At 37.6% G+C, this 19,107-nt stretch overlaps 1 protein-coding gene across 5 annotated transcripts in view; it reads right to left on the reverse strand.

The window, feature by feature from the left end:
• Positions 1-19,107, reverse strand: part of WWC3 (WWC family member 3) — a 59,371-nt gene that overhangs the window by 21,277 nt on the left and 18,987 nt on the right. For 3 of the 5 annotated variants that reach the window (XM_077927516.1, XM_028727712.2, XM_077927517.1), the window contains 10 exons: positions 18,777-18,980; positions 13,486-13,562; positions 10,964-11,043; positions 10,212-10,341; positions 8,050-8,199; positions 7,520-7,543; positions 6,741-6,811; positions 4,475-4,717; positions 3,647-3,736; positions 2,074-2,648 (listed from right to left, as the gene is read on the reverse strand). In XM_077927516.1, coding sequence (XP_077783642.1) covers positions 2,074-2,648; positions 3,647-3,736; positions 4,475-4,717; positions 6,741-6,811; positions 7,520-7,543; positions 8,050-8,199; positions 10,212-10,341; positions 10,964-11,043; positions 13,486-13,562; positions 18,777-18,980 — 1,644 coding nt within the window. Of the gene's footprint in view, positions 1-2,073; positions 2,649-3,646; positions 3,737-4,474; positions 4,718-6,740; positions 6,812-7,519; positions 7,544-8,049; positions 8,200-10,211; positions 10,342-10,963; positions 11,044-13,485; positions 13,563-14,248; positions 15,145-18,776; positions 18,981-19,107 lie in introns of those variants that run through there. The other 2 variants (XM_077927518.1, XM_077927519.1) reach the window with 2 other exon arrangements.

The following is a 19,107-nucleotide window of genomic DNA, read 5'->3' on the forward strand; positions in this document are numbered from 1 at the left end:
TGGAGCGGTATCTATTTATCTACTTGCACTTTGACGTGCTTTCAAACTGCTAGGTTGGCAGGAGCAGGGACCGAGCAACGGGAGCTCACCCCGTCGCAGGGATTTGAACTGCTGACCTTCTGATCAGAAAGTCCTAGGCTCTGTGGTTTAACCCACAGTGCCACCCGCACAGGAAATAGAAACAAAAGGGGAATACAGGATATGAGGGGCTTTTTTGGAAAATGGACATATATTGTCCAAGAGCAGTTTATGGCCAGATTAAGTGCAATACAAGCTAATTGGCTGCAGCAAATGCCAGTTTAAACATTTGGCCAAAACCTGATGAGGCTGGAGGAAGTCCCCAGAAGCCTGACATTCTTTGAATGCTTCTGTGTCAATAGAGACTGGACAACCTTCAGAATGTACGCCACTATTTATGCTGAAGAATTGGTAGCCTAAAGTGTCGTTCATAGCTCTAGCAGAAAAGCTAAAGCATAAGAATTGAGAACTGAGGGGATCAAAATAGAAAGATACTTTATAGCTAAATGGAGCCACCTTATAACATTAATGGCTTGACAAGGTGGAATAGTCAAGCCACCAAAAAACATTATGGAAGAATTCACTACCATGGTATATCTGGTTTTGAATTTAATGATTTATAGATGGAGACTGGTTCAGGATTTATAGATGGAGACTGGTTCAGGAAAGAGGACTATATGTTGGCTATATGCTCTGACCTGACTATATGTATGTTAGACATGCGCCAAGTTGTATTGTTAATCCTTAATTTGCCGTTTTTGATTGGAATGATATTATGTAGATGTGTATGTACGTTTAACTTAGAAAACCCAGTAAACAATGATAATTGAGGGGAATCCAACGTATACAAAGTACTTAAGGTAGATGGGGGGAAAGGTAACTTTAAAAAATAATAAGATAAATAGAACTAGAAAATAGGATTGTGTGTTTAAAGTGGACCACAAAAGGATGAATCAGGATGATAGTTCACCAGTGTGTGTGAAATGTTTTTATTATGAGATGCGGCAGCAAAGGTCATAGAAGAGGCAATAACCTGGATGTGCACAGAAGACTTCGAATCAAAGATGGCTATCACAAAGAATGCAGGCTTGGAACTGAGGAGTAAAATCCACATGTATTCCACATGTACTCATGCGGAAATATTAGGCTCTGCATTTATTACATACAATTTTATTCAGCTCTAGAAATAATGCAATATTGAAAAGAATATAGGGAAGACCTACAACAGGCAAGACTTGAAGAGATTTTAGAAAGTATTCAGCTGAATGCACTTGAAAACTGTGCGTATTGAAATAACATGGTAAGCAAAGTTTCCACTTGCAGAAAGGTTTCTAATTGAACGCTATTATAAAAAGTCCAATTTTTGTGCTAATACCAGCATGCAAAGAAATACTGCGTGAGACTTGCATGTGTGATCCGGCACTCAACCCTGGTTTACCCCTTCAGTCAAACACAGCTTTAATTTTAATTGGATTTCGGCTGCTATTCACTTTGTTGTGAAGAAGAAAGACCCTCATTACATGAAAAACACTTTGAAAAACCATTCTTTCAAGATGTGAAAGACAAGACTTGACAGAAGTTTTCGAGGATGACTTTGGTAGGTATTATGCATCATGGCCAGCCCACTTGTGGTCCTCTCTTCCAGTACATGAATCTGGAAGATTTGAAACTGTCTAATTCATAACAAGGCACCATGGAGTAAAAGAAATTGTTGCTGTGAAGACCAAGCAACAACAATTTGCCTTCCTCCAAACTTATTACAGTAATTCCACGTTAATTAACAAATTTTATAGCAGGAACACTAACTGATCAGATTTCACTAATACTTTTTTCCATACTCATAGAGGAAAAAGACAAATTAGTTATAGCAAAATAAAGGGCAGTTTTGAGATTGCTGTATAAATATATTCACAAACCACCTAGGCAACTTAATTAGTTTCATTAATTCCTGCCACTGCAGTTATTTAAACTTACGAAACTCACTTATGGCATAAGCATATCATGCATTTTAGGGTTTTGAGAATCAAAACAAAATGTTGAAAGTCAAAAACTTACCTCCAGAGGTTGGAACATTTGTCAGTTGCAGCCCTGCTTCTCGAAGTCCTTCACTGCCTGTGGAATATTCAAGAGCCTTGGATGAAACAGTTTCTTGTGCTTTGTCTTCACCCAGAATAGAGGCCTGAGCTCTGAGCATTTCTAAGGCACCTGTTCCCATCATTTCCTCATATCCTTCTGACCGCTGGGCCAATGGAGAATCCCGAGAAGGAGGTAGGAAGGGGGTATCCAGGGGGGAACTTGGTGGCGATAGTGAGGACAGAGAAGACCTTGAGGACAGAGATGCTAAAGATAAAGGTGTGTCCAATGATCTCCTTTGCTTACTGCAGCTAGAATGTCCAATAGTTTCAATATACTGTACATCTTTACTGTGAGAATCAACAGGAACTGGGTCATATCGCATAAGCTGCCCATACTCTGTAGCACTGTCCGATTTCTCATATTGAGGAACACCATAGATGTCTGTGAAGCTGACAGAACTGAGAGAGCCCCTGCTGGACGCCAAAGATCCACGGCTGGATGCCAATGACCCCCGACTACTTCCAGATGATATTGTTAGTGTGCTGGCAGACAAGCTAGAAGACAAAAATGCATTTGTAAAGGTCTGCACAAAGGCTAAACACAATGGGTTGGTTCAGACAACCCTTGGTACACAAGCTCCTTTGTTCCTGGCCTCCCACACCTCTCTTTCGTAGCAAGCCATCCTTTGCCATTACATCTGCAATAGCAGCCTATGGTTTGTGTTTGAGCCCTCCCCCCCCCCCGCCCCCATATACATTTTTCCTGCTTGAAATGCTAGTTACATGACAAGTGCAAACCAAGTGTCCCAATTTGAATAGAATGACTAAGTTCAGTAGTTCCAAGCTGAAAGAAGTAGAGTGCCTTAGAGTATAAGCCTGAAGTTTGATTTTACATGCAAACTGAGTCAATGGAATCTGTATTGTTTTCTCAGCTTTATTTTCAACTGTATTCATTTCTTCACTTTCTGTTACTTTCAGATTGGTTTCTTAACAGGATCTCTGTTATAAAAAGTTACCAGTACTTCAAATATCTGTCATCAATTTCCCACAAGAAATTCAGTCTTTTTTAAGTTTCAAAGTCTGTAACTAAGTAAAGTCTGGTCCAAAATTGAATGCCTGTATTTCTTAATAAACGCTTACAATAGCAAAAAATATTATTGCTTTTGATTTAACTGACAGATGAGAAATATTAATCAGTTACATATAATCATCAGTCATCGTTGTCTTCTAATCAAATATACAGATAACCCTCAAGATTTAGGAAATTGGCCAACAGCCTACCAAGTTTGTATCATTACTCTGTCGATCTGTATTTTGAAACTTAAGAGTGCTTTCTGGATTTTTGGAGTTAAAAATAAAATCATATTCCTAATCTACTGAAATGGTCATGAAGCAATATGCTAGCAATATATAGCTAAAGGTAAAGGTAACCTGTTCAGTCTCATTTAGAGTATGAGATTATGAGACTATATCTAGGTCAATTTTACTTTTTTGGAAAGCCAACTGTCATGATTTGCCATAAACACAAGAATCAATTTCTCTGAAGAACTAACCTCTTCAACTGCGAGCATAAATAGGATGTTAAACGAGTTGCTTCTTCCAACTGCATGAGCAGACAGTTCTTCTTCTCTTGTAACAGTATCCTATAATAGAATAAACTAGTATTTTTACTTTGCAATTACAGTAAAAATAAAAAAACGTTCTATTTAGTGACAGATAAAATATTAGCTTGACAGATAAAATACTAGCAAGCAAGCAAACAATAACTGCAACTGGTATTACTCACGTAGTATTTACCTCTATAGTTCAATTAAAGGTAAAGGGACCCCTGACCATTAGGTCCAGTCGTGACCGACTCTGGGGTTGCGTGCTCATCTCGCTCTATAGGCCGAGGGAGCCGGCGTTTGTCCGCAGACAGCTTCCGGGTTATGTGGCCAGCATGACTAAGCCGCTTCTGGCGAACCAGAGCAGCACATGGAAACGCAGTTTACCTTCCCGCTGGAGCAATACCTATTTATCTACTTGCACTCTGACATGCTTTCGAACTGCTAGGTTGGCAGGAGCAGGGACTGAGCAATGGGAGCTCACCCCGTCACGGGGATTCGAACCGCCGACCTTCTGATCGGCAAGTCCTAGGCTCTGTGGTTTAACCCATAGCACCAACCACATCCCTGCATAGTTGAATTAGACTGGTACTATGTCAGTTAGTTAAATCAGCTCTGGAGACTTAGGAAAATGTGGCATAGCAAATAAGAGCTAAGTAGGATTTGTTAAGAAGTACAAGTATCCACTATTTTAGTATAGCCTCCTAACTTCATTACTATCCCAGTGTGTCTGTTATATACCCCATAGCATCTAACAAAATAATTAAATCCTTAAACCTTTCGGCTGCACCATGAGAAGAAGTGGCCCGAGCCTGCTGGATTTCATCCTCCAACCTCCTCTTTTCCTCCTCTAAACGATCCATGTCTTCCGGGGACCTCTGCTGCTGGCTTATGACCTGCAGTTCTTGTAGGAGAGCTTCTTTCTCTTTGATGAGCTGAAGATGGTCTCTGTCCGCTTCCACCATCCCTGGCCAAGACTCATGATCATGCAGAGCCAACTGTTGCTGGATACTGAAAACCCTTCATTACAAAGGACCACCAAGAAATTACTAACTTACAGAAGAAGAAAAAGCAAGGAACATCTCTACAGTATAGTTATGAAAGTCCTTAAAATATACACCACACATGTATCATCTGCTATCATAAGCTTCTGGAAAACCCAGGATAAGTTTGAAGAATACTGTTCCATATACTTGTATGCATTAGGTGCTCCTGGTTAAAAAGCACTCTCATAACTTTAATACTGGAGGATCATCTATAGCTATCCTTTCAAAGCAGCTTCAAAAGTATGTTTGAAGTATGTTTTAAAAATGTTATTATTTTGACAGAAAGAAATGTAAAATCAGGGGAAATGTTTGCATCTATCATCCACAAAAATATTTGTTACGCATCCTATGAAAAAGACTTGCGAACATGAATTTGTACTATCATGGTGCAGGGGGGAAAAGAGGGAAAACACCGATATTGAATTTCTATTACCCTGAGTGACATTTTCCATCAGGAAAGTTGTCTGAAGACTAACTACATCCCAAAATGGAAAATGAAATGTAACACAATTTTGAACTCAAAACAAAAAAACAGTAAAATTTAGTTTCAAGACTACCACCTCAGTTAAATACATCAGGACTTCATTCAAATTAATAATATTTGCTGTAATAAATAAATAAATGCATTTGTTTAGAACTGTTAAAATGGCCATGGGACAGAACACCTAAGAAAACGCACAATGTCCAAACAGCTTACTATCTACTACAGGGAAAAAACTTTATCCTTGGTATACTAAATGATTAAGTCTATTATTTTAGATTCCTTGACATTGCTTACAGTAAAGGACAATAAATACTGCATGAATTCTTAGCATGGTCTCTAATGAAAAAGCACACACACAAATTTCTATTTTGTGGAAGAATTTTCTCAACTCCAATGGTGACACATATACTTTGCTTTCTCATCACTTTGGATAAACAGGAGCCTGACAAAAGTATTTTTAATGTACTGCAACATGTTAATTTAGTAGCTTGTAGATTTAAACCAAACGCAGCACATTCCTACACCCACACTGTGTAGCTGCAATAGATGTTTCATTAGCAAAGTGAGGTTGAACACAGAAATATTTTGTGGAGACAAAAGCCGTACAGAAATGCCAGCAAGCTAAGGGGAAGGAATGCATGATAAATGAAGAATGTGACCACAGAGATAACTGGTAGAAGCAAATGTGCTCTGAGTTCTTACCTAAACATGGTTTTAAATACAATTACTATATATTTGATACAAAAAGCTACAGCTTTTCTGAAAAGGAGAGATTTATGTACTAATTCCAATTATTATTTTATTGCATGCCTACAATAAATGATCTTGGTCCAATTTTTAGAGGTGTTTCCCACTTTTACATGGTGTTTCCTGTGATCTCCTGCCCAAGCAACTAACTGGCTCCACATCTATTTCAGCAACAGGTGATGTCAAGACAATTCCTTTTGTCCTGTGTTAGTCTACTGTGTTAAATCATTAAAAAACATGCAGTGCTTCTCTGATTTGCCAATCCTTGATGGGAAACACTAACTGCACATTTCATTAAACAACTATTCTTATACTTAGGCACAAAGTTGCAGACACAAACTTTTAGATGTGACTTACATCTATATTCAATGGGTATGAAACTACTAATGATAATATTCAAGCCCCTTTTGAAAACCTGCCCCACTCTAGATGCTCCCTCTTATCTAGCTGACATGATCAGACCTAGAGGTCAACTAAATCACCTGGCAACTATAAGTGGTGTTGGAAATCAGTCGTGTTAAGTGACCTTTGAACTAAATGAGGTTTATAACGAGGTTTATAAGCTAACAAACATAGGTTAATGAGCAACCTTTAACCAAACTTAATAATTACAGATGTGTGAATGTAACCCAGCAACTTAACGTTAAGCCATGGTTTAATAAACCATAGTTTATTTTCCTGTGAGAGCCAGACCACTGATTCATTTCAGAATTGAGCTCCAGCTGGTTAGCACTGGTGATCAACATTGCAGGTTATGCATACTTACTTCTTTCTGGCCTCTTCATATTGCCAGCTCAATTTTATTTTGTCAGCACGTCTTTTGTCATCAAATCCAAACTTTTGAAAGGCAAGAAAAATGACAAAATTAGCATTGCATTAGAAAATAGTAACACTGTGAGGAGAAATGTAACTTCAACATCATCACCTAAGCAGGAGTGCTTACTGGGACAGAGCAGGGCAGAGCAGTGGCAAAGTCAGGGCTGCACAGCAGCGCCAATGGAACCAATTCAACACTCTTGCATGGCACCCAACCTTAACATTGTCACCCTGCACCGATAAGCAAAACAGCACTGACTCACTGTACCAGCCACTTCTGTCCCAAATCTAGTCCAAAACTATTTTGAAGCTATTATCATTTTGTTCATGATACAGTATCTTGGATCCCAAGTGTAAATGGCTATAGTTATTTACTATATCTAATCTAGGACCCTGAATTCATGCTAAACTATGTTTAAAATACCATATAAACTTTTAGAAAAAATACATAGTTTGCTACAGAATGACATTTTCTTTATAATATCGAAACTCAGAGTGCAAACCTATGCCAATGTACATTGGTTCTCAATACCTCATTCTCACTAATTCCAATTAAATTAATGACTACACAGGCGACTTCATATTTAACTTCTTTGTTTGAGGCTCTAGACCTTTCTCAAGTAAAGATTGTTTCTGTGATTGATTCAAAATTCTATCAGCACAAAGGGAATTTAATTCTTACGTAATATGATTGCTTCTTAAATCAAGCAATTCAGCCATTATACATACCATGCTGGAGATAGTCGCCCATTCCTGCAACAAAGAAAAAATGATAGACAGAAAATATACTTTGGAACAAACACTGAAAAATGGTAGAAATTACATATGCTTTGTAGAGTGAAAAAAAATGTATGAAAGAATAGCTAATGCAAATCTCAGCCATAAAAAAAGATTCTAGTTTAATGCCTTAATGAAATGCAACATGTTAAGAAATTTCTTCAATTTAGTTGGATTTGCTAAACAGTCTCACTAACCTATGAAGTGGACATCAAAAGTATAGTTTAGAATAGTGCCATATTCTATTCTATTCTATTCTATTATTCTATTCTATTTTAATCTATTCTATTATTATTCAACTCCATTTTTTTGCTTAAATAAAAGGTAAAAAGCCCATAATGCAATTATATGTATTGTGTGTTTTGATTAAATCCTCTTTTGAACTGAATTGGGAAAATATATTTAAACGCTGTCACTATGCAGTACAACAAAAGTTACTGCTTTTTCATACCAAACATATTTAAATAAAAATATTTGCATACCTCTCCAATTATATCAGTTTGAGAACAAGCATCAGAGTAGTGTTGAGGTAAACTGGAGTCACTAAGTGGGCTAGAATTATGATGAAGATCCTGCAGAGATTCTGTAATACAACAGCTATTCCTGAATCCATCTGTCAGCTTGGCCAGACTCTTAAAAAAAGAACATTAAGGAAAGCATCTTATAAAAGAATCTATTTGTAGTTTAATCATCCTTTTAAAAACAAGTCACTAATAGCCCATGGGTTTCTGTTACTAGTTTATGACAGGAAAGATCATCATATAGAATGGAATCATCACTAGCATAGAAAGCTTTTTTTAAATGAGCTTATGTATACAAAAATATAAGTTTAACGTGATGCATATAGCAACAGGAAAATATTGTAAAATGCATGTAGTCTAGACAGACTTAAATAATAGCTAGTATTAAGTAGTCCTTAAGACTGTGTACATGAGGAGCTTTAATTCCGTTGAGTAATATATAAGGAACAATTATTTAATGCTGTAAAAACATCTGTGTTACTTTACATAACTCAGATCTTAGCTTGAAGCAGCTGCCATCCAGGAGGGCAGATCAGAATGGCAAGCGGTAGTGTTCAACAGATACTTTAGAACTATTTGTTGGAAAAGCTAACATTTTCTTTCAGTATATCCTAGGGAAAGCATTTCAGCCTCCCCCAAATGGTCTGACAATTGGGAAGGTGTTTTCATATTGTAAGTTAAGTTTCACTTTTAGTGGGGAGTTATCTGACTAAGTATTTCTCCCCTCCCATTATGTTCTGACACCTTGTCACGTCAAGCAAACAGAAGGGATTATTCATTAAACAATTCTGTCAGTTAACCCAAAGATGATTTCACTGGAAAACCAGTCTAAGCAGCTAGTGAAAGGCTCCCAGCACAATATAAATCCAACATTTAGCAAAGTCTTACTTACAGTTCAGTTTAGCTACATCCATTTATTGCAACTCTCTAGCTATTTCTCTCTTTTTTTACCATAACAATATAATATTTCCAAAATAAAATCTCATACGCTAACAATTTGAGTATATAGAGGACTTGATTCCTGACAGGCCACAAAAACAAATTCTCAAGTAATTTGAATTCTTCTTTAAAGTTTCCTTATAAAAATGATATTTTTTCACATCAATAACATCATTTTAGTCACCATACCCTATTTAGGCCTGACTAACTCTTCCTGTCCTTTTACCTATATATGGACCAACTGTCAACAAATTTTCCATCAGCTCAGTTTTCCAACACCTACACAAAAATGAGTCATGCTCATCTAATCCAATACCATCAACTAAAAAGGGGGTGTTAAGGTAAGTATTTCCTTCTTCTGGAAATAACCCCATCCCTGGCCATTTAAATTGTCTCTGAAGGCAACCTTGAGTGTTTTAATGGAGCATAGATACATAAATAAATGACTTCCCATTGTGCCAAGTGATACCAGGTGCAATTGTTGCAAAATATAGGGCTGAGAAAAGCCAATGGTGCATTTTGGGATTCTACTAAAAGTCTGGGCACCTGAAAGCCTATAGCCTTTCCTCCTGCATGTTTTTTGCTTCATTATAACTGAACCTTGTCTGGCTGTGAGGAGCATGTGTGATCTCAACATTGGTTTGCTACCCCCCACCCCCAAATTTAACTTCCATATACAGTGGTACCTTGGGTTACAGACTCCGCTAACCCAGAAATAGTACCTCAGGATAAGAACTTTGCTTCAGGATGAGAACAGAAATCGTGCTCCGGCGGTGCGGCAGCAGCAGGAGGCCCCATTAGCTTAAGTGGTGCTTCAGGTTAAGAACGGTTTCAGGTTAAAAACGGACCTCCGGAACGAATTAAGTATTTAACCCAAGGTACCACTGTACAATACAAACACTGAAGAACAGGAGTCAGTTGAAGAGGAAACACTGATGTGATTAATCTTACATTACATTACATTACATTACATTGCATTGCATTACAAGGAAATGGAACAAACTATGGACCTTTCATATTTCAAAACATGGTAAATCCTTAAATGGTAAAAATGAGAAACACATTTCCATAAAATACGTTACTGACCAACTATGTATGCACAAAGTAGTGTTCTGACTTGGTATAAATTCCCAGTCTTGTATAAGACAACAAATGTCATTAATAAGTAACTGACAGCTTCTTACCTGCATCAAGTCTTGCCTCTCTCTCTCACCCATACAAATAGCCTTCCTGATGCTTCGAAGCTCATTCATTATTGCTTGGGCTTCATCCAATTTGTAATTCATATGGGCATTTGACATCTTACGGTCAATCCTGTTATACAAACAAGTAGCAGAAAAGTTACCCATTTCTGGTAATATACAAACTGAAATCAATCTTAATGCTCAAGGTGGGGGGGAGGGGGGAACTGGCCTTCTAGATAATGGCCAGAGAACAGAGAGTACAGGTGTCAAGTAAAGGGAGGGTTCCTACAGGGAACAATTCAGGAGGAGGAGCTTCCCAAATTAAACACTGTGTGTTCATTGTAACATTCCCACAAGCCGTCTTAAGAACAGCTTCTTCTCCAGAGCGATCTCGGCCCTGAATGGGAAGCCTGGACTTTGAAAGTCATCTAATCTTCCTTGCTGTATTATACTGTATTGTTTTAATTAGTGTTTTTATAGTTTTGATTTTGTGTGGAGTGCCCTACCTGGGTGGATGGAGCAGCCAAGTAATTTCGTTGTCCCCGAGAGGGGGCAATGACAATAAAGATATTATTATTATTATTATTATTATTATTATTATTATTATTATTATTAAATGTTAGAATTATTTGGAGAATTGTTGGTAAGCACAAACATCAACAAAGTACTATTATGAACAACATTCATAACTTTACTATCTACACCAGCAAGAATTAGGGCAAAACACCCCATCCTGCTTCATTTGAACTCACTCTTGTAGTGTCTCTACGCCTCTCTCTTTGTACTGTAGTTCTTGCTTCATCTGCGTTAATTCCCGCTTCAACCTAGAAAGCTGGAGACCAAAAAAAAAAGTTAAGAGAATAGTATGCACTGGAAACATACTACTACTGCTGCAATTGTTCCCTTCATGGTGCTTTCTCCATTTCACTGGTTAAAGTGGGTTTCTAAATCCTAGTTTATTGGGATACCATTAATCAGAACCTCTGGTCCAGAAGTAATGGCTAATTGTAGTTTCCTAGTTTCCTTCTTCACTTTCACAAAGAGAAAAGCAAGTGAACCCAGCTCATGCACATCCTAGCTTACCGCACAATCCTAACCAGGTACACTCAGCAGTAAGTCCTACTGAATACAATGGCGCTTACTCCTAGGGAAGTGGGGTTAGGATTGCAACCTTATTAAGGCAGGAATTGATTTTAGAAAGGCAGCCATATTGGGCTGCAGACATATCAACCAAATATTCCAGGTTGTTCAAGCATAAAGAAAAGTAACGGAGGACAAGAACTATGCATGTCGTTTTATCTATGTCTCTGTGTCTTCAGTTCTTGACTATATTCATAATCATGCTGTAAAAATGTTCCATGTACTTGATTCAATAGTTCCTTTAGTAGTTTATTTGTGGACAAAATCATTCACCAAATGCCACTGAAACAGTGCATCCAAGTTACGCAGGCAATATAATGGCTCCATGCTTTCTGTTCCTGTGGCTCCCAAGTCAAATTTAAACTTTATTTGTGACATTTGTACTAATGTTTAATTAGGGTTTTCTAATCCCTAATTATAACATACATTCAGAAGGGGGAGAAAGAGTAGGAAAAGCTGCATCTTCTCCCCACTCTTCTCAATCGCAGAGTAGGAAGATTCAATCCTGCAGGAAAGGCACTTGCAAAGGATTGCCTGCAGCTAGGACAATTGAATGAGCTGAGTGAATGGAGAATTCAATCCTGCAAGGTGCTGCTTTGCAAATGCATTCCTGATGGGGTCTGCAGCCTTCCCACCAGATGTCACAACCCCTCCAAGCAGCCCAACCCAGGGCTGTCTTGACCCAACTCAGGTCAAGCCTTGATCCCTCTGAATCAGCCCAATTTGGTTTGGGGTTCAGGTTATAGCTAAATCCAGTGCACAGTCCTAGCTACTAAGCTGCAGTGATACCATGTTTGGTCAAAGTAAGAAAGCAAATAACAATTAAACAATTTGTCAAGTATGGAGCAAATGGAGAGGGCCAGGGCAAGTCACTATTTTTTGGTATAACTGATTTAACAGAATTGGCAAGATAATTGGAGAAGTTATGGTCTATTACACTGTACTAAAGAAATTTCTATGTCTATAACTATGTGTTTATTTTGCTATAATTTTACCACTATAAATAGTAAAGAACTTAGGAAAACACCAACTGATCTCAGGAAGACTTCTTTAAAAGTTAACTTTTTCTATGTATACACACAGAACAAATACCCCTGATTAAGTTTTGTTTTTATGACTAGTCACATAAAAAATAGCTAACTCAAATGCATCCACCCTTTAAAAAGATATATTTCATTATCTAGAGTGTTTGGAAAGTTGATAACCATTCTCTCAATATAGGTGAATGAAAAGAACTTGCAATTTAGGAACATGTTTGTAGTGCTTAGCATTGCTTTGGAATAGCTATGATATATCATGTCAGTTTCAATCTATATTTTATTGCTTACTGTAAAGAGTTACATGCAGCCTAAAGTATAAGCTCAGATACAATATGCTACCTCCATTACTCAACTCAACTCAGCCCAATATGGGAGCATATCATATTGTTAATGGCAGCCAGAACATCTTCCATTTTGCTCCATCCCAATGCCCCTAGGGCAGTGATGGGCAAACTTGGTCCTCCAGCTGTTTTGGGACTACAACTCCCATCATCCCTAGCTAACAGGACCAGTGGTGAGGGATGATGGGAATTGTAGTCCCAAAACAGCTGGAGGGTCAAGTTTGCCCATCACTGCCCTAGGGTATTACAACTCAATAAGTAGCATGCAAAGCTGCCTCATACCAAATCAGACCATTGCTCAGTTCAGCAATTCTACTGCTGACTGGCAACAGCTCTCCAGTGTTTCAGACCGAACTAGGGATTTCCTTCTGCACAAAAGCATGCACTCTATCACTGAGCCATTGCCACTCCCTACCCTACCAATGAAGGTATCCGACTTTAATATACATGTGCTGCAATTAAGTAACTCACAGTGGTGGCTAACAAACTTATCTCTCAATAAACATGATCTTCAAAATTTAGATAGAATTTGTGGTGTGATTATTCTGATTTCATTTTTTTAAAGAGAGCATATAACCCTTAAAAACAATAAAGAGTTGGGGTAGCTGCAGGGAGCTGGAGTCAAGTTTTCCACTAGAATTACTTCACTAAGGCAAAGCTGAAATGCAAAAACACAAAGAAAGCTTATAGAGTGAAGAAGAAGAGGTGACACTGATTATTTTCAGCATGAAGTATTAGAAAAGGGTTACTCACTCTGTCACGCCTACTTGCTATTTCTGCTTTAATCTGACATGGGTCGTATTTGGTATTGGTTGAAAATCCAGAGAATGCTGAACAAACAGAAAATGTCTTAATTTTCAAAACACTAGAAGTAGTTCATTAAGTGCATTGTAAATGCTAGGCTAACTAAATGTTTAACAGCCAGATCTTATGCTTCACTTGTTCCACTTACTCCTCTGTAGCTAAAGTGGAAACAAGTTGTCTACCTGAAGACATCAATCAGTTCAACTAATACCAATGCATACCATTAATCAGGACAAGCAGTCTTATAGTCTATCCTACAAAGAAGTGGAAAGTTTAAAACACATAATCTTGTAACTTATATGTGGGGGGGGGGGACACACCTGTATTTATTTTGAGTTATGCAAAAAACAGTTTAGAGGCAACAGATTTCTTATAAACTGCATTTAATGAAACCTAGTGAATTACCATTAACCATTTAACAAAATTCCCTTTGACAAGTTTTGTTTTGCTTTCAAGATCAACGCTTTCAAATACATTATCTTTACCTGCCCCAACATAATCTGCCTAATTGAATGCTAGGGACACGGATTAAAAAATGTAAAATTGTTTCTTTTGTGGTCATAGTTATTATTGTCTGCTGGATACAAAAGTACTAACCTAAAACATTCTATATACAGTAAATACAGGACATTGTATATACAATGTATATAAATGTATAAATGTATATACATGACATTAAATAATGGATGTTGACTGACAACACAAAACATACCATAGGCATATAGTAATATCCCCTTTTGATTCATATTCTTCCTCTGGTAATACAGATTAAACAAAATGAATTATGTCTTGTACATTGTTATGCATATGTACGTATTTTTTTCCACCATATTTTAAAACTGTGTCTAAGGCACTAGTCGATACTCAGAATCCACCTCTACAATTCTATGATAGTCTGACAGTAAATTACATTCTGCTTGCATTAAATTCATATTTTGGTAATATACAGTAGTTTTTGTGTATGCACTTTTATAATGAGCAGAATTCATCACAGGCATACTAGAATGTGGTCATTAGCCACAACCCCCCATACGGATTCGTGAGGAGTGTTGTGTCACTTTTTTAAAAAAAAATCCACGTTGAAAGTACTCTGGAAAAACTTCGTAAAGTACAGTATATGACTAGCTTTTCAGTTCTGTTTTGTACACAGCTCAGCTTTATTAGTGCTATATAGTTTTGTTTTTATTCTGTTTATAGGAAATTTTACATGGCGTGGTTGTTTTTATGTAAGCTGTTTAAGAGATTTTGTTATACTGAGTGGTATAAATTGAATTAGTTTCTGATGAGTGGTTCAGCACTATCAGATAGAACTTATGGATTCTACTCACAAAGAAGAATTCCACTTGAACAATGGCACCTACCCCTTCCTCTCCCCTGCAACATCCTCTCAAAATCTACTCCAAAAGGTTAGGAAATCCATTGGAGCCATTTTGGAGTGGGCGGGGGGTGGAATGTTGCTTGTATGTTGCTGGATCCAACATTCTGAGTTTTAGAGGACACAGAACTTGTAATTTTATCATATGAAGGCATTTAACGTGTTGGAATATATTTTTAGGAAACACCATACAGTCATACCTCGGTTTGCAAACGTGATCCGTGCGGGAGGCATGTTCACAACCCACAGTGCTGCGTCTGTGCATGCACGTGACGCAATTTGGCGCTTCAGCACATGCACGTGACATTGTTTTGTGCGTCTGCACATGCGCTGAAACCTGGAAGTACCCCGTTCCAGTACTTCCAGGTTTGGCGTGGTCCGTAACCCAAAAACACGCAACACGCAGTGTTCGCAACCCGATATATGACTGTATTCTTTTATTGCAAAAGGTTTTTAATGATTTTGATACTGTACTTTCACATTGTTGTGACCCACCCTGGCTCCTTATCACATAGGAGAGGAAGCAATGCAAACAGTAGTAGTAGTAGCAGCTTTACCACATGAATATTAAGGGAAGAAGTCACTTTGTAATGAAATCCATCTTCTAAATAGCCATATCAACTGCTCCTGGATTAACACTAAGCCTGGGCTCACCCAAACAAACTAGGGAGCATAGTTACACATGCCAATTAAAGAAATGGGCCAAGGAAACTATTTTATCTCATTGATATCTGCACACATAATTTGGATTATACGCATTATGACTGTTCTTCTACCTGAAAAACCTTCGTTGCTAGATCAACTGTAATACTTCTGTTCCTGCAAAATCAAACACTGAGGCAAGTGTATGCCATTTGTTTTTCATAGCACAAATTATAAATTTAATTTAAAGATTTAGACTGATTAATATGTATCTCCCCTATGAGATACAACTAAGAGCAGGAAGGACTGTCGCTGTCCCACCTAACAGAACAACCAATATAGTTGTTATAGTATGGATGAAAGAGGAAAGTATTTTAAATGCTTTTAAGATTCTATCCAATGCCATTTGGCATATTGGTAAAAGGTAAATAGCAAGCTTTTCACAACTACTGTATTCCAGTGCAAATAGTAGAATTTAATCTTTAGAAATAAAATTAATGCAAGCCTATATTGCATTCAATGGTACATGGTTCTGAAAAAAGCATATGTATGTTAAACAGCTTATTAAAATAACATTCAGTCAAGGAAAATCACCTTCTCTATTAGCATTTTCAGAAGTGAGAAGTAAATTAGCATTTTACACATATTTTAAGAAAAAGCAAGGAAGCCGTTTCTGTTTAAACCTTTCTGTTACAAGCAATGTATTTTTCTGGGCTCAGGAATCAAATTAATGAAGAAAAATACAGTCCTTGGTTCTCTAATATTTATGCCAAACAAACATTAAAATACGTATTTGTAAGCTTCAATAGCTAAAGAAAATCAAGCTTTTTGAAACTACTGTCAGTTTTGAAAACTATGGATTTTTTTTTTATATAAAAACAGAATGGCTCATACTGTAAAGCATCAATTACAACTAAATTGTTTTTCCTGATTCTATTTCTGACATGTTTGGCGCCATGTACCTCTCACAAGAGATGTGTAGTGCACGAAGTTTTAAACCTTTGTTAAAGAATTACAGAAGTTCTGTTAGATTTTTCAAAAGGTGTGTGCCATGAGTGATAATTTAAAATGAAAATAATACTGATCACTGAGCTGCTGCAAATTTGTAGGATTTTCTCTTTTAATTTTCACCAGGCAGAATACTCATACCCTGCACCGCCATCACACATACAAAAGGACCCTCTGGATCACAGCCCTGGTGTAAAACTTGGAATTCCTGACCTTTTAGATTCTGGATAAAATGCTGTTTGCCAGCACAGTTGAAGTTTTAACTTGTAATATAAGTTTTCTCTTTATTAAATACTCTGGTGCCCTAATTCACAGACACACAAGTGGGAGATCAAAACATACAACAGTGGTATCTTGGGTTGCATACGCTTCAGGTTACATACACTTCAAGTTACAGACTCCGCTAACCCAGAAATAGTACATCGGGTTAAGAACTTTGCTTCAGGATGAGAACAGAAATCGTGCTCCAGCGGCACGGTGGCAGCAGGAGGCCCCATTAGCTAAAGTGGTGCTTCAGGTTAAGAACAGTTTCAGGTTAAGAACGGACCTCCGGAACGAATTAAGTACTTAACCCGAGGTACCACTGTAGTTGGTTTTTAGCTTAACAACAGCACTCACCCAACAGAGCACTACCTGATATTTAAAATCCCTAGAGTTTAGAGAAAAAGTTGCAATGCCATATTTGGATGGCTGGTATTAAACCAAATAAAAACTGAAAGCCACACTGAAGATATAAACAATTTGTTGTGCATATATTCCCTGCCTCAACAATATACAAATCAAGCTTTTCATGCCAAATAAAGTTGCAAATTCATCACTGGATTGGAACTAGAGCAAGTTAGCTGCACTTAGTGCCTATTGAATCAATGATAGTTAAGTTAGGTATTGCTAACTTTTCACATTATTTCATGGAACCTAACATTACTTGACTGCTTTTGATCCAAACCATTTATAATTTAAATAGCGCCATCATATTCTGAATTCCACAGACAGGATGAATAAATAACAGCATTATATCATGTTTCTCAAATTTTCCACATGTAAGATGGTTTCTTAATAAAGCTCAGAAACTTCAACTTAGCCTGCAAAGTGTAAAACTGGCTTGACTAAGACAGCTTTCAGAAAATAATAAATCAATGGATTATTTAAATGCAATACTAATAAAAGCAAATGATCCCAATAGTAGCCTTCTGAAAACCTGCTTGATATCATTCCACATATCTGTACACAGAATCGAGTTAGGCCCTTAATTTTTGAAGATTCTGAATGGAAACAAAATTATTAGTTTTCTGTTATAATTTTTATTGAATTTTTACTTTTCCCTGCAAAGGGAAACCTGGATGATTATTACAGGGGTCAGCAATATTTTTACCCATGGTAGGCAACCTAAGGCCAGGAGGCCAAATCCAGCCCAATTGCCTTCTAAATCCGGCCTGCAGACAGTCTGGGAACCAGCGTGTTTTTACATGAGTAGAATGTGTCCTTTTATTTAAAATGCATCTCTGGGTTATTTGTGGGGCCTGCCTGGTGTTTTTACACAAGTAGAATGTGTGCTTTTACTTAAAATGCACCTCTGGGTTATTTGTGGGGCATAGGAATTTGTTCATTATTTTTTTCAAAATATAGTCCAGCCCCCCACAAGGTCTGAGGGACAGTGGACCGGCCCCCAGCTGAAAAAGTTTGCTGACCCCTGGTTAAGAACATACAATAATACAAATACAAACCACAAAACATTTAAAGTATCACTCAAAACATATTAAAATGAACAGCAGTTGATACCTTCTAAGTTTTAAAAAGTGCAGGCCCATTAAAACAAAACTGTATTTTAAGGATTTACAAAAGGTCTAACATCAGCTTCACGGATTTCAGAATTTCTTCACGTAATGCGTAGACCTTAAAGAGTTTTAAATCATGCTGCGTTCCTTGAAAGCAAAGCAACAGAATCAGAGTCTGGGCTCCGAACCACTGCACATGCATAACTCTTTCAAAAACTGAAAATCCCTGCTAACAACTCTTTTGTGAAAAAAGAAGGCTCATCAGTGAGATTGCAACCTTTTTAAAAAAGGGCTCTACAGCCCCAGTCGTTGAATCAAGGAGGCGGAACTGCTGCAGTTCAGGAAGCATTTGCACATGAAGTTCTTAATCCAGCTAGGGAGAAATACATAGAAGCCCAGCATTCAAATATGAACCATTTGGAGATTAAAGGTAAACTTACAGCTGGCATAAGAGCGACTGTCATCCTCACACATTTTATGCAGCTGCTGATATTCTTCTTGTGCTAGCTCAAAACGCTGCTGCTTAATTTGGTAGATTTCTTTTTTGGCATTAAGTGCTTCCTGGGCAACAATTAAATATTCCTTCAACATGCGCTCCTGCTCTCTTCTCCACTGCTCTCTTGGGTCCTCAATCTGTGTGAGTTCTGACGAGGGGGGAAAAGGTGTTCAGATTTGTAAAGTGGCAAAATACATAATCACCATACTAACACATCAATTTGCTGGCAGGCCTCCACATCTATACTGACTTCTAATTTGAAGACAGTTATTTCT

The sequence above is a fragment of the Podarcis muralis genome, chromosome 4 (assembly GCF_964188315.1).
Source record: "Podarcis muralis chromosome 4, rPodMur119.hap1.1, whole genome shotgun sequence".
Classification (NCBI taxonomy): Eukaryota; Metazoa; Chordata; class Lepidosauria; order Squamata; family Lacertidae; genus Podarcis; species Podarcis muralis.